At 45.6% G+C, this 13,507-nt stretch overlaps 1 protein-coding gene across 6 annotated transcripts in view; it reads left to right on the forward strand.

The window, feature by feature from the left end:
- The window catches only part of tnk2b (tyrosine kinase, non-receptor, 2b), a 107,650-nt gene that overhangs the window by 51,978 nt on the left and 42,165 nt on the right, over nt 1-13,507 (forward strand). For 3 of the 6 annotated variants that reach the window (XM_034215455.1, XM_034215461.1, XM_034215456.1), the window contains exon 3: nt 3,111-3,331. The exons of 1 other annotated variant lie outside the window; for it this stretch is intronic. In XM_034215455.1, coding sequence (XP_034071346.1) covers nt 3,251-3,331 — 81 coding nt within the window. In that variant the 5' untranslated portion in view covers nt 3,111-3,250. Of the gene's footprint in view, nt 1-2,178; nt 3,009-3,110; nt 3,332-13,507 lie in introns of those variants that run through there. 2 more of the 6 variants (XM_034215457.1, XM_034215458.1) reach the window with 2 other exon arrangements.

Raw genomic sequence — 13,507 nt, forward strand, 5'->3', positions numbered from 1 at the left:
TTGGCTGTTCAGGGAAACAACCAACTGACCAAAAACCGTAACTTCTGCCGTCACTTTGGGTACTATGTTTTACATTTCAACACTATATTAAACAAATAGCCAACATTTGAACGTAACACTTATTACTACAAAATGATCAAATAAAGTCGACATTTCAAGGTGTTTACTGAGTTGTGTAAATCTAAAAAAAATTTCAACATGTTTGCATGGTTGATTTTCGTACAATCTTACTGATTGGATTAATACGTTGTGACAGCAGATTGAGGGTGAGTGCGAGCAATCATTAAGTTAAAATGTCATTTATTTATTTCAATTCCAACCTTGGTAATGAAGTTATATATTGTTCACGATTATAAAGCCCGCATAGAGCAACACCATAAAAAATGGATGGGTCAAAATATCTAGAGGCGGTTATTGCGGTCAGCTGTACGGAAAATTGTAGTTTCCCCAGGTCAAACGCACCTTTAATAAAAGCCGCTGGCACGTCATGAATATCTCACCTAGTGTAAGTGCAGTTGGATTCTCTTGCACTGCAATAGACTTTTCCTAGTATCAAGTAAAGTATCAAGTCCTGATGAAGTGTCTTCCACATCTTTCTTGATCCCAACTTTGGATGAACTGTAAAGGATGGATTGACAAAACCCGTCAGAGAGGTTGGAGCAGTCGATATTGTTGGGTGAAGCTTGCACAGTAAGTTATAATCTTTGACTTTTGCAAACAGAGATTTGAGAGGCCAGGCTGACCATAATGATGATTTATTTGGGATTCACTTGTGATACAGTTTAGCCCAGAGACCAGAAATCAAAGCTATATCCATGAAGGCAGAGAGTACAAAAGGAGAGGTCAGCCTATAACTGGTTCATGCGAGGCTCATTTAAGACAGATGGAATTGTAATTGCTGGCAATCCCCTCAAAATGTTTGGATACATTGAGCTTTATGTCCGGTCGTAAATACAGGCACAGTGTTTCTGTGTTCCCATTTTCTGCGTGCATGTTTTTGTATTTACCGTGGGATGTTGCGTGCCACTCTCCCGCGTGTCAGTCGGCCTCTAGAGGAGCTGAGCCAACAACAGAAGAGAGGCGAAGGAATGAGAGCAAAAAGCGAATGTTGCTCAGCGGGCTGAGAATAACCGGCCCGAGGACATCAACAGGACTGGAATGGAGTCAAAGAGAGAGTGCAAGAGATAGGGGAAGAGAAGAAGAAAGGGTGGTGGGGGCACAAGAGAACAGGCACAAACGAGAAGGGAGGGAAAGGGAAAGATAGCGAGTGCTTTGGATGGGAAGAGAGATGAATGAAATGGATTGAGGAATGGAAAAGACGATGTCATTTAGATTAGAAGATTTGGCATTTGTGTTAGGACTAGGGTTCGCAACATGGAACGGAAATGCAAAGGTAGTATTAGATTATAGAAATGGCAATATTTGGTAAATGAAAAATATAATTCTGAATTATGTATTGTAGTGTTTCAGTTAAGTACTGGCCTACAAGCAGTATTCTACATAAATAATAAAAAAACCTTCGTACAGATCCTCTTAAAAATATTTTAACATGACGTAAACCATTCTATAAAAATTATTATTTTGCTAATCATATCACAGTTGCAATATCAGTCAATCTTTCATGTTGATTTACACAATCCAACTTGGGAAAGACTGGGAGGTAGACACGCACACACACACTGTGCTTTTATTCTATTTTCCCCTCCATCCAGATGTCCACTCAGCAAGGATCCAGATGGCCATTATACCCTGCCTCTAGTGGAGAGGTGCTTTTGACACACACACACACACACACACACACACACACACACACACACACACACACACACACACACACACACACACACACACACACACACACACACACACACACACACACACACAAAGCAGCATGTCCGTGTTTTTCTCAGAGGGAGGATTAACCCTCCTCATTAGGGCTCCCCCCCCCCTTCCCCCATTCGGCCTGCCTCGCTCTCATTGGGCGCTTCCACCAGGACCACGGCTGACTGGATCGCCGTGACTACAGGACACAGGAGAGCGGGGAGGGAGGTGGGATGGGTTGATGTTGCCACGGTAATAGTGGAGGCGACCACTCACCAAATCATCAGGCTGAAATGGAAAAAATAGTGGAGCCGTGCGGAAAGCGGGTTAGAGGGTGAGGAGGAGGGAGGGGGACAATAACAACAACAGCCAGGGATTAGGCATCAACCGAGCAATCAGGAAGTCCATTTAGGACAAAGCAGCGTTAAGAATCCTCCACGATTGGACAGCTGCTAAAGAAAAATAATAGAAGCGCACAAAGGAAGGATGAAACATGACAGGTGAACATTTCTAAACAGTTCCTGTACGAGCTGTTGCTGTGATATTTCACTGCCAGCAATGAGAGAGAGGAGGTAAACCTGCCGGTGTGATGTCTGTGGCTCAGAAATAGAAACACAAAGAGAGAGGGAGTGGGAGTGCGATATTGCTGGATGTAAAGAGCATGCGTCAGCACTAAGGCTGGGCGAACAGGAGCAGTCGGAGCGAGAGACAGATTGAGGGTAGAGGTTATGACAGTGGCGTTAGATGGTACGACAGGAATAGAGCCTGCCAGATTTCTCACCTCCTGTGCCACACCTTGGCTGCATCATCCCAACGCTCCATCCAGCGGCTCTGACACATGGGATTCCCTCGTCCAGGAGGACAACAACGGCCAGGAAATCAATTTGGAACAACCACTTGAACACCTGCATGCTCCCAGAAGATTTAAGACACCCACGTGTGAAAAGGACAATCGGTACAATCTTTTAGTAGTAGATTTTTTCTCCTATTTTTATTACAGAAGAGGAAGAATCCTGTCGAAGCAAGGCAAAAATAGGGACTGTATTTATTCTGAGTTACTGTTTGGAGAAGCTGTTTCGAGACAGAAAGGCAACAGACTGCTCAGTTATCACGGTGTGGATATGATGAACTCATTGTCCACCCATTCTCATGACTCCTAAAAGACAATGATGGTGGTAGTATCGGAGGTATCAGTGGCTGCTTATTCGAAATATTGTGCTCTGTGAAATATTGGGAGTGCTGTTTTGTAAATGACATGGAGAACACTGTACTTGTCTTCCCAACGACAGCACACACCTCGAAGCAGGCTGACTGACCGACTGACCGACTGAGTGTGTGGGTGGCTCGCTGAGCGGAGCTGTGGCTTTCCGTGGACTTTGAGGACACGTACCCCCGGGGGGAGATACCGGCCGGGTGTTGGAGCCCCGCCATGGGGGAGACGGCAGAATACCAGAGGCTGAATGACACTTCAGAGCCTGACTTCCAACACCTGCCCAGCGATGACGAAGAGGTAGACCTTCACAGTCTTTGTTTATTATCGTAGTGACCCTGCAACATAGCTTTAGACAAACATCAATGGTGGATAAACAATGGGCAGTTTCAGCAGGTAATATAGATCTTGTCAGAGGAAAATTAAAGGGCGTGAAATGACGAAAGGCTGTTCTGGTGTTTTCCAAGAGAACTGTTTGCGATAAGGCCAGGTAAGAAGTATATTAGGGTCTCGGCGCACAAATATGTATCTTAAGACTTAAGTTGTAGAAAATGTGCATACATGTATATTTTTGTGGTAGTAGCCTAAGCAACAATACTGCAGCTGTGATTTTCGATATGAACATTTGTGTGAATGTTTGTGTCATTACCCGAAAAACGGAAAGAAAATGTTGGTTACATTCCCAAGCAGCTGTTTTCTTAGGACCTCAGGGACTTCATGATATTTTAGTGTTTTTTAAGGTCAGTTCACGTATTAAAAGTGGTGTTATAGTGGCTGTATTCCATTCCATGTATCTGCTTCAGTATCCTTGGATTGTGCATATTGAACAGTTATTAGTAACACATGTGCTTTTATTACTGTAAAAAGTTAGAAAATACCTAATGTGTAAATATAATTTGGTATAGATCTTTCTAAACGCTCCAGCTCTTTTACACTTCACCACCACATACTCACAACACCGCACTTCACACCCACACACAAAAGGCCCCTGTGTGTGCTGAGTTATTGAATGCAGAACCATGAGGTCATCGATGAGGTGCTGCTGAATGGGCTGGATGACAAGCGAACCATGACATTTTATTGCCTCCCACCTCTTTTGCCCCCCACGTCCTCTCACGAACCCCGTGATGTACGGACGGACCTCGTTGTTCTTTTGGCCTGGAACGGGTCAGCAATTTCACTTTGCAGTCAATGTTCTTGCCTTTTTAAAGTCTGTTTTGGTAGCATACTCATGAGGCAGAAGGGAAATGTGGCAAAGATAAAGAGGGAAAAGAGGCAGCAAAAGTTTTCTCGATTTAAAAAGAACACTTGGCCAGTCCGACATTAGCTCAATGCTTACAAATTGTACATGTTTCTTAACCAGTAATAGTTAACAAATATTTTAAACACCATACAGCCCTGCTCTTTCACAGTCTTTGCCTAAATCAATTCCATCTCCCCAGGACCCTGAAAAAAAAAAGTCGTATTCTAAAAGCTTGAAAAATCCTCTTACACAATCTTAACATGATCATTTTACCACAATTATTGAATGGTAACAAGAATGGAAGAATGCGAAATGACCAACCCTTCCAGTATCGTAAATCATATCTTGCAATAATTGGCAAAATAATTGCAAAAGGGTATTTTTTTCTCCAAATTATACAGCCCTAGATGGGGGGGATGAGTGTGTAGATCTGTGCAAACGTTTAAATATCATGAATATAGACTCTGTGAGGCATTCAGTGTCCGTGTGTGTGCTAGTTTAGCATAGTTAAGCTAGTGAACACTGCAGCTGTCCTGGTGTCTATGTGGACTGAATCAGATCACTCTTCCCACAGATGCAACATTGTAGTGAATACAGCGGTTTTCTAGTGAGTTAAAACACACAACCATAACTGCATGCAGCCATATCCATCAGAACTCTGAGAAAATTGTAATACAAGATGATTCAAGGCACTACATCTACACATTGTAATATCAAAGCAATTTTATTCTTAATACCAATCTCGTTTTGATATGCTTTGGAGCAGGAAGGGATTAGTGAGCTTACAGCACATTGTTTAGCATCTGCTGTATTGTTATATATAAAATGTTTATATATAAAAAATACTAAATATTATCCTTTTATCTCACTTTGGCCCATAGTGTGCTTTGGTTCACACACTTTTGAATGTCTGCAGAGGTCAACCATCTTTGACCAACACCCTCCTTTCCCCTCTTAACCAGCTTTAGGGGATCAAAGGAGAGATTGCTTAGGGAATTATTGGTGGGGGTTGTTGTGCTAGTATGGCATTATGTATATTAGGCTAAGCTACCAAAAGGGGACACATATGTTCTGTTTTGGCCTCGGAGCGGTCTGTTTGTGTCCAAAACATTTTTTATTCCCACAGTCTGTTAGGGGTGTAACGGTTCACAGAATTCACGGTTCGGTACGGGTTCGGTACAACAAGAAAAAGAAAAAACAAGTCCCAAATGCATAATTCCAGGTTTGTTAATAATAATAATAATAATAATAATAATAATAATAATAATGGATTACATTTTTTATTTAGAGCGCTTTTACAGGTGCTCAAAGCGCTTTACAATGACATATTACACATATTAGACATGTAAATGTCATTACTGTTTTACATTACATTGTTATTTATTTTTGAAGTTTCAGCATACAAATAAGGAACTCTGACATTTTGAATAATTAACTGTATTAAACAGTTAAAAACAAACCACAAACAGTACAACACACACTCAGATGGCCATATTATCTATAATGGCTGATGTCAAACAAAAAGGTTTCATCAAGCTGTAAAACTAAAAAGAATGAGAAATGATTGTATATGTATGTATAAATGTAAATGTAGGTAGGAATAACTTGCATAATGATTTAAAGGACAATCATTGATCAAGTAAGGGGTAGGAATTAATAAGCATTTGCTTCCTCCTGCTTCCTTTCAGACACATATGATTTATTATTATTATTAATATGAAGACATTTTTTGTTTTTTTGTTGAATATACAAATATTACCATGAATGTGGATAAATACTGTATTATAACAATACGGTATTCTGTTTTTCACATTTGTTATTTTTTAATCTGTTCGAAATAAAGACTGAAAGAAAGAAAGAAAGAAAGAAAGAAATGTCTTGAAAATATTACAAAATAAATTATAAGAAAGTGTTTCAAGGGCGCATAGCAATTAAAAGATATATGTCAATAGCTTCCGTTATTTATGTTGGTCTCACCGCTTTCATGCCTATTGGCTTCTTAAAAACAGCGGGGATCAGCTGTTGAACTGCTGTTGTCTTTTGCCGGGCTCCGGTGATTGGCAAATCTGGGTGATGCCTTCTGATATGATTTAGCATGTTTGGCGTGTGTTACCATTAGCATACCGCACCGCTGTAGAACAACGCCGACACACCGTCCTCGTCCGATCCACCACTCGTCCGATCCACCACTCGCACACTTCATCGTTATTGTAGTCCACAGGGAACCCGAAATGTTCCCACACAGCTGATTTAAACGAAGCAGGTGGGTTCTAGCTCCTGTGTGTTATCTTAAATCGCAACACTAACTTTTCTTCTTGCATTTTGTTCGTTTTGTTGTTGTGTTTCTTCTTGTTCTTCATTTGTTGTTTAAGGGCGGCTGGCAAACAGCTTTTAGGCGCAATACCGCCCCCTGGATTATATATATAGTGTAATGGATACTGCCCTGAATGACAGACTTTTTCCCCACTGATAAAAAAGGCGTATTCGTCGTGTGACTGCATGTGCCGAACCGTCACGGTTCGGGACGAATACGGATACCTTTACACCCCGACAGTCTGTTCTTCTCAATGTTGAGAAGAACACAAACATACAACGCCTCTGCTCTCCTGACTCTTTGCTTTTCACAGGAAAGGGATTTTAGAAAATGTAAAAAGCCAGACTTTGACACAGCGTTACAATCTTTAAGATCAGGAATGACGCATGTCTGTTTGCTTGTGCATGCAGTTCTCCGTTGAGGCATCGTCTGCGTCTTGTTTGTGTGTTTTAGATATCTTGCTTGCACAGTTGTAAGAGGGATTACTCATGTTTGCTGTACTAATCCTTCCCTCTGCTTTGCAAGTTTCTGGCACCTGCCAACGAACCGCAGATTGATGTTATGCCACCAAAAGGTTGCGACTTATTTGAGAAATGCACTGGCAGCGCTTCCAACCATATCCACTAAGCTTTCTTAATTCACAGCACTGTATGTCAGTGTGAACCCAGCCGATATAGGTGCTTGCCTCTGCATGCCTTTGTCTGTACAGTGAGCCTCACATTACAGAATCAGGCTTAATGTGTGTGTGTGTGTGTGTGTGTGTGTGTGTGTGTGTGTGTGTGTGTGTGTGTGTGTGTGTGTGTGTGTGTGTGTGTGTGTGTGTGTGTTGCAGCACACAATGCAGATCTCACACAGCGCTTTATTCCTGATAATCTTATTAGCCGGCAAGCCACTAATTTGATGTCAATTCGTGATAATACAATCTACAAGTTTAGATGTTTAATTTGGGGTTTAGCATCCTTACATATTCAATTTGAACAGCCAGACAGACTACTTTGTGTGTTTGTCTACACAAAAGATTGTAAGAAAGGGAGATGGAGGCTTGATAGGAGCAACTGGGGGGTCCTACATTAACCATGCAAGGGAACAGCACGTCAGACATGATAAACAAGTTTTATTTACACACATTTCAATGTGTTTGAAAAAAACAAAACATTTATTGCTTCCGCCAAAGGGGCAATGTTTTTGTTTTTGTCTGTCAGAAGCAAAAGGAAAAACTGCTGGCCCAGTTTTCATTATACGTGAACTGTAAAACAAGAACATTTACATGCATTCGTTTTTAGTCTTATCCTGGTTTTGATCATTTTCCCGATATGGCATTTATGTCTCTGTGTACATAGTCATAACAGTATGAAGATTTCTGGTCGTCTGCATGTAGTTACATCTTGACTCCTGAACCTGTCAGATATAGATATATAATAATATCTAGGAAAGACGAAATAATCTTTAATTGTGTAGCTAGTTGATCTTCAGTAAATGATATACCATTTTTTGTTTTTTTTAAGTACTATTTGATACCTTACTTGAAGAGATGACTCAATTGTTTGCATGTCACAGGTAGCAGTTACAAAACAATGGCTTATGCTAAGGTTGGTCTGACCTTTAACCTGTTAAACGCCATGACCCCAGGGGCGGGGGCATAACACAACAATATTCACGAAACTGTGTCTCAGGCAGAGGTGGGGACTCAGACTCGAGTCGCATAGTTCTGGACTTGAGACTTGCTTGACTAACATTGATAAAAGACTTGACTTGACTTTGACTTGGTATTCATGACTTAAGACTTGACTTGACTTGAGACAGATGACTCAAAAGGACTTTACTTTTTTTAATTAAATATTTGCATTTGTTTTTGTATTGTACAAAGACAACCGTTTCATTGCAGACTGTAATGTTTATGTTGGGAAATGGCAGTGCATACATTATTTTAGATATATTTCGAACTCGGACTCTCATTCACTTCATGAAATCGCTACAGCACCAGGAGGCAGCGGGACGTGTAACTCCGCCTCTGAGTGCAGTACCAGCGCGCAAAGAGCTCTGCCTTTTACGCAACGCCTTCACTGTGTTTACTTTCATTAGAACAGCTAAAGAGCGACCGCAGGCTGCTACGTTTTAACCACACACACCTCTACACACACACCTCTACACACACACCTCTACACACATCGAACTGCCCGATTAATCCCCCTATTACTTGTTTTATGAAGGAGATGTCCGGTCACTAAGGCGCATGATGTGTGTGTTCTCATTCATAACACTCCGTTCGATGTCTCACTATGGGATGCGCCTCAATGCGTATGCAAACAGAAGCATCAATTGATTGGCGTAATGAGATACTCTGGTGATCTTGACGTCAACGTCAGGGAATCCACCCACCCTTTAAGTAGCTTGCGCTACGTCGCAGCGTCATTCAAACACCTCTTCTCGCTTCAGAGCACATCTCGAATATCAGTAACCGGGCTAGCTTAACGGTCCACAGACTGAACCCAAGCTAACATTCGGTCGACGGGCGCTTGCCGGTTACTTTTTTGCTTTGCAGAAGAATTGAATAAATATTAACACACCAGTTGATATTGTAATCTGCCCCGCCGTTTTTTCTTTCGGAATAACGGTAAGGTTTGATTTTTTCTTCAAACAGTAACATACCTGTTGCTAGTTTATCTCTCCGCGCCACGGCGAGCGAGGACGGACTCTTCTCTCCCTCACACCAGAGGAGACGGAGATAAGAAAGATATTAACACACCAGTTAATATTTTTTGGGAAAAAAATCTACTCCCTTGTTTTTCCTTTCGGAATAATGATAAGGTTGGATTTCTTTTCTCGGTAACATACCTGTTACTAGCTTGTCCCTCCGCGCTGACACCCCGGCAAACGAGGATGGACCCTTCTCTCCCTCACACCAGAGGAGTCGGAGGCTCTGCGGCTCGGCGGCTGCGGGTTTAAGATCTCGAGCACGGACTCACACCAGGTCTGCTCGTCCTGCCTTGGGTTGGAACACGCCCAGTAAGCTATCGATACCCCCGGTTCGTGCAGGCATTGTGCCCGCTTCACCATCAAGAGCCTCCGCCGACGGCTAGCGCGCCAAGCTAGCCTGACGGGACAGGACCCCTTCATGTCCGTTGATTCGCCGGCCGGCAATCGGGACATGGTGGCGACCGCCGCGGAGATTGAGCCCCGCGCTGTGTCAGGCTGGGGCTCAACAACGGCGGTAGCCGCGGAATCGGAGCCCCGCGCCGTGTCAGGCTGGGGCCCGGTGGCGGCAAGAGCCGCGAGAGCGGAGCCTCGCGCTGTGTCAATCTGGGGCTCCCAGCTGGACCTCACCGTGGTTCCACCCGCAGAGGATGTCCTACAGCTGGATTATATAATCCACTTCAAGACAATGGTACTTGCGTACCATGCTGCGAATGGATCTGGCCCTTCCTACATCCAGGACATGGTTCAACCGTACACCCCAGCATGTGCACTCCGCTCTGCATCAACCAAACGGCTCGCTGCACCCTCGCTGCAAAGGGGACCCAAGTTCCCATCAGCAAAAACACGTGGGTTTGCTATCCTGGCTCCAAAATGGTGGAATGAGCTCCCCATTGACATCAGGACAGCAGATAGCCTACACATCTTCCGGCGCAGACTGAAAACTCATCTCTTTCGACTCCACTTCGAGCGATATAATTACTAACAAAGCACTTATATACTAATAAAGGACTGGCTTACCTAAAGCCAGTTGAGTAGCACTTGAAATGTTTTTGCTCTATGAAACCTGATGTACTTATATGATTCTGTTTTCTTCAAGTTTGTATTTTGTTGGTCGAACGCACTTATTGTAAGTCGCTTTGGATAAAAGCGTCAGCTAAATGCAATGTAATGTAATGTAATATGGAGGAGGATGAAGAGGATGTCTCTGAGTTCCTCTTATCCGACTCGGATGAGCACGAAGATGACATCTTCGTTTCATCTGCCCAGGCTGCCAAGCCGGAGGCGATGTCCGCTCCCCCGGGCGAAAGCACACCAGCTTCGCCCTGCCTCAGTATGGACTTGCAGGCCGTGTGCCAACGCGCTGCGTCCAGGCTGGACATCCCCTGGCCTGAAGTGGCCAAGGAGACCTCCAGATCTCGCTATGAGGGGAAGAACTTGCCCCAAACAGCGAGGATGAGGAAGCAGCTTCTCCCAGTCTTTCCAGAGATGCTGGACGAGGTGTCGGTCTCGTGGAGAGACCGCCCTTTCAGCAACAAGGCCCCAATCCAGGGTGCCTCCTCTTTGGACTGTGACGGCATGGAGAAGCTCGGCCTGCTCCGCATGCCGCCCATGGAGCCGCTGGTGGCAGCCCACCTCCAACCGCGGCTGGCTTCGGCACCAAGCAGGAACCCCACGCTACAGGCAAAGGCAGACCGCTTCCAGTCAGCAATGACCGAACGAGCCTATAAAGCCGCAGCTTTGTCCGCCAGGGCGCTCAACGTCTCCTCGCTGCTGACCGCCTATCAGGCGGAGCTCTGCGAGGAAATGACGGTCAAATCTGAGCCTGCCGTGTGGGACGAAATCGCAGCGATCACGGACATTTGTCTCTGTGTGCAGCGCTGTGCAGTCCAAGCCACGGGCAAAGCACTGGGGATATTGGTGGTACAGGAGAGAGCCAGGTGGCTTACCCTGACGAACCTTCCAGACCGGGAAAAAGAGGACGTCTTGGACATGCCTATTGTTCCCGAGGGCATATTTGGCTCCGCTCTAGCTTCGATGCAGCAGCGGTGTGAGTCCAAAAAGAAGGAGGATGAGGCTCTCCAGCTTTGTCTTCCCCAAAGTGTCCAGCCGCCGCCTTCAACGGCCCCGCGGCAGTCCTTCGCTCAGGCTGCCTCACGTCCTGCCCGTTTCAAGATCCAGAAACAGCAGAGGCCACAGCCCAACCCCGGGTCTCCAGCCCAGACACGAGGTGAGGCCTCCTCTCCTCTCCTCGATAAAAGAGCTGGAAGTTCCCTGTTCTCCAGCTCCAGAACACGTTCCAGTACCATCGTGTTCAGACACTAGAGGGCCCCATAACACAACAAATAAAGACACAGAAGGCAGACGACAGAGATGTGACATCTCCACTCGCTTTGAGAAGCGAAAAGTGGAGGATGCTCACAGATTCTGCTTGGGTTTTCAAGACAATAACACAGGGTTACAGACTCCAATTCGCTGTCACCCCCCCTCACTTTTCGGGCATTCTGCATTCGCAAGCCCGGGGAGAGTCGGCCCATATTCTAGAGCAAGAGATCCTCTCGCTACTAGACAAGAAGGCTATATCTATAATACCCTCCGAACAGAGTCAGAGCGGCTTTTATTCCAAGTATTTCCTCGTTCCCAAACGGGGAGGGAACGGGATTCGGCCTATACTAGATTTGAGGGCTCTGAACAAATATCTCAAAAGATACAAATTCAGAATGCTCACTCATACATCTCTGTTGCGTCTCGTGCGCCAAAACAATTGGTTCGCATCAGTCGACCTGAAAGACGCGTATTTCCACATCCCAGTATATTATCCACACAGGAAATATCTGAGGTTCGCCTTTCAGGGTGTCTGTTACGAGTACAGAGTACTTCCCTTCGGTCTGTCTCTCAGCCCACGAGTGTTTGTACGGTGTACGGAAGCCGCGATAGCCCCGTTAAGACAACAGGATATTCGCCTGGCAACTTATCTGGACGATTGGCTCCTTCTCGCACAGTCGGAGCAAGAGGCTATTACGCAGACGAATGTCCTCGTAAAACACCTGCTCGACCTGGGTTTCGTAATAAACACAGAAAAGAGCATGTTGTCCCCAGCCCAGACTGTACTCTTCCTGGGCCTACGCCTGAATTCGGTGCCCTTTACAGCCCGCCTGTCAGCAGAGAGAGTGAAAGCCTTCAGGGCTTGCCTCGCTCATTTCCAGCCACGCAAATATGTTCTCTTCAGATCATGTCTGCGGTTACTGGGGCATGGCGTCAGCCATCCTGGTGGTACGACTGGGACGCTTACACATGAGGGAATTTCAGCACTGGGTGGCTGCCCTCAGACTGGACCCCATGCGTCATGGCGTGCGGAGAGTGATGGTCACTATGAAATGCGTAATGGCACTGCGCCACTGGCTGCACCCGACTTTTCTAGTACGGGGCGTGCCTATGGGTGCTGTCCTATCGCGGAAGGTGGTCACCACAGACGCATGTCTGACGGGCTGGGGGGGGTATATACGAAGGTCGACCTGTGAGGGGACTCTGGAGCAGAGACCTCCAACGGTCACACATAAATTATCTGGAGCTTTTAGCGGTGTTCCTCACCCTGAAACGCTTTCTGCCTTTTCTCAGAGGACATCATGTCCTCGTGAGGACAGACAACACGACCACAATATCGTATATAAACCGCCAAGGGGGTTTGCGTTCTCTCCAGTTACACATGCTGGCACGCAAACTGATCTTATGGAGCTGCGGACATCTCCTCTCTCTGAGAGCGACGCACGTACCAGGAGTGATGAACCTCGGGACAGATCTGCTGTCCAGAGGTGCACCACTATATGCAGACTGGACTCTACATCCAATAATTGTGAGTCAGCTGTGGGTGTGTTACGGCCGGGCCGCGGTGGATCTGTTCGCATCAAAAGAATGTTCTTTTCAATGCGCGATTTAAATGCACCGTTAGGCGTGGACGCGCTCGCGCACGCTTGGCCTCCGGTCCTTCTGTACACGTTCCCACCCCTGGCTCTGATACCCCCAACTCTGGCCAGAGTGAGAGAACAATGCCATTCACTGATCCTAATAGCTCCACACTGGCCTACAATGTACTGGCTGGCGGAGATATATCAGCTGCTGTGCGGGCAGCCGTGGCAGCTCCCGCTACACAGGGACATACTGTCTCAGGCGGGGGGGACGATTTTTCACCCACAACCAGAGCGCTTGGCACTATGGGCCTGGCCCG

Source organism: Gymnodraco acuticeps, unplaced genomic scaffold (assembly GCF_902827175.1).
Source record: "Gymnodraco acuticeps unplaced genomic scaffold, fGymAcu1.1, whole genome shotgun sequence".
Lineage (NCBI taxonomy): Eukaryota > Metazoa > Chordata > Actinopteri > Perciformes > Bathydraconidae > Gymnodraco > Gymnodraco acuticeps.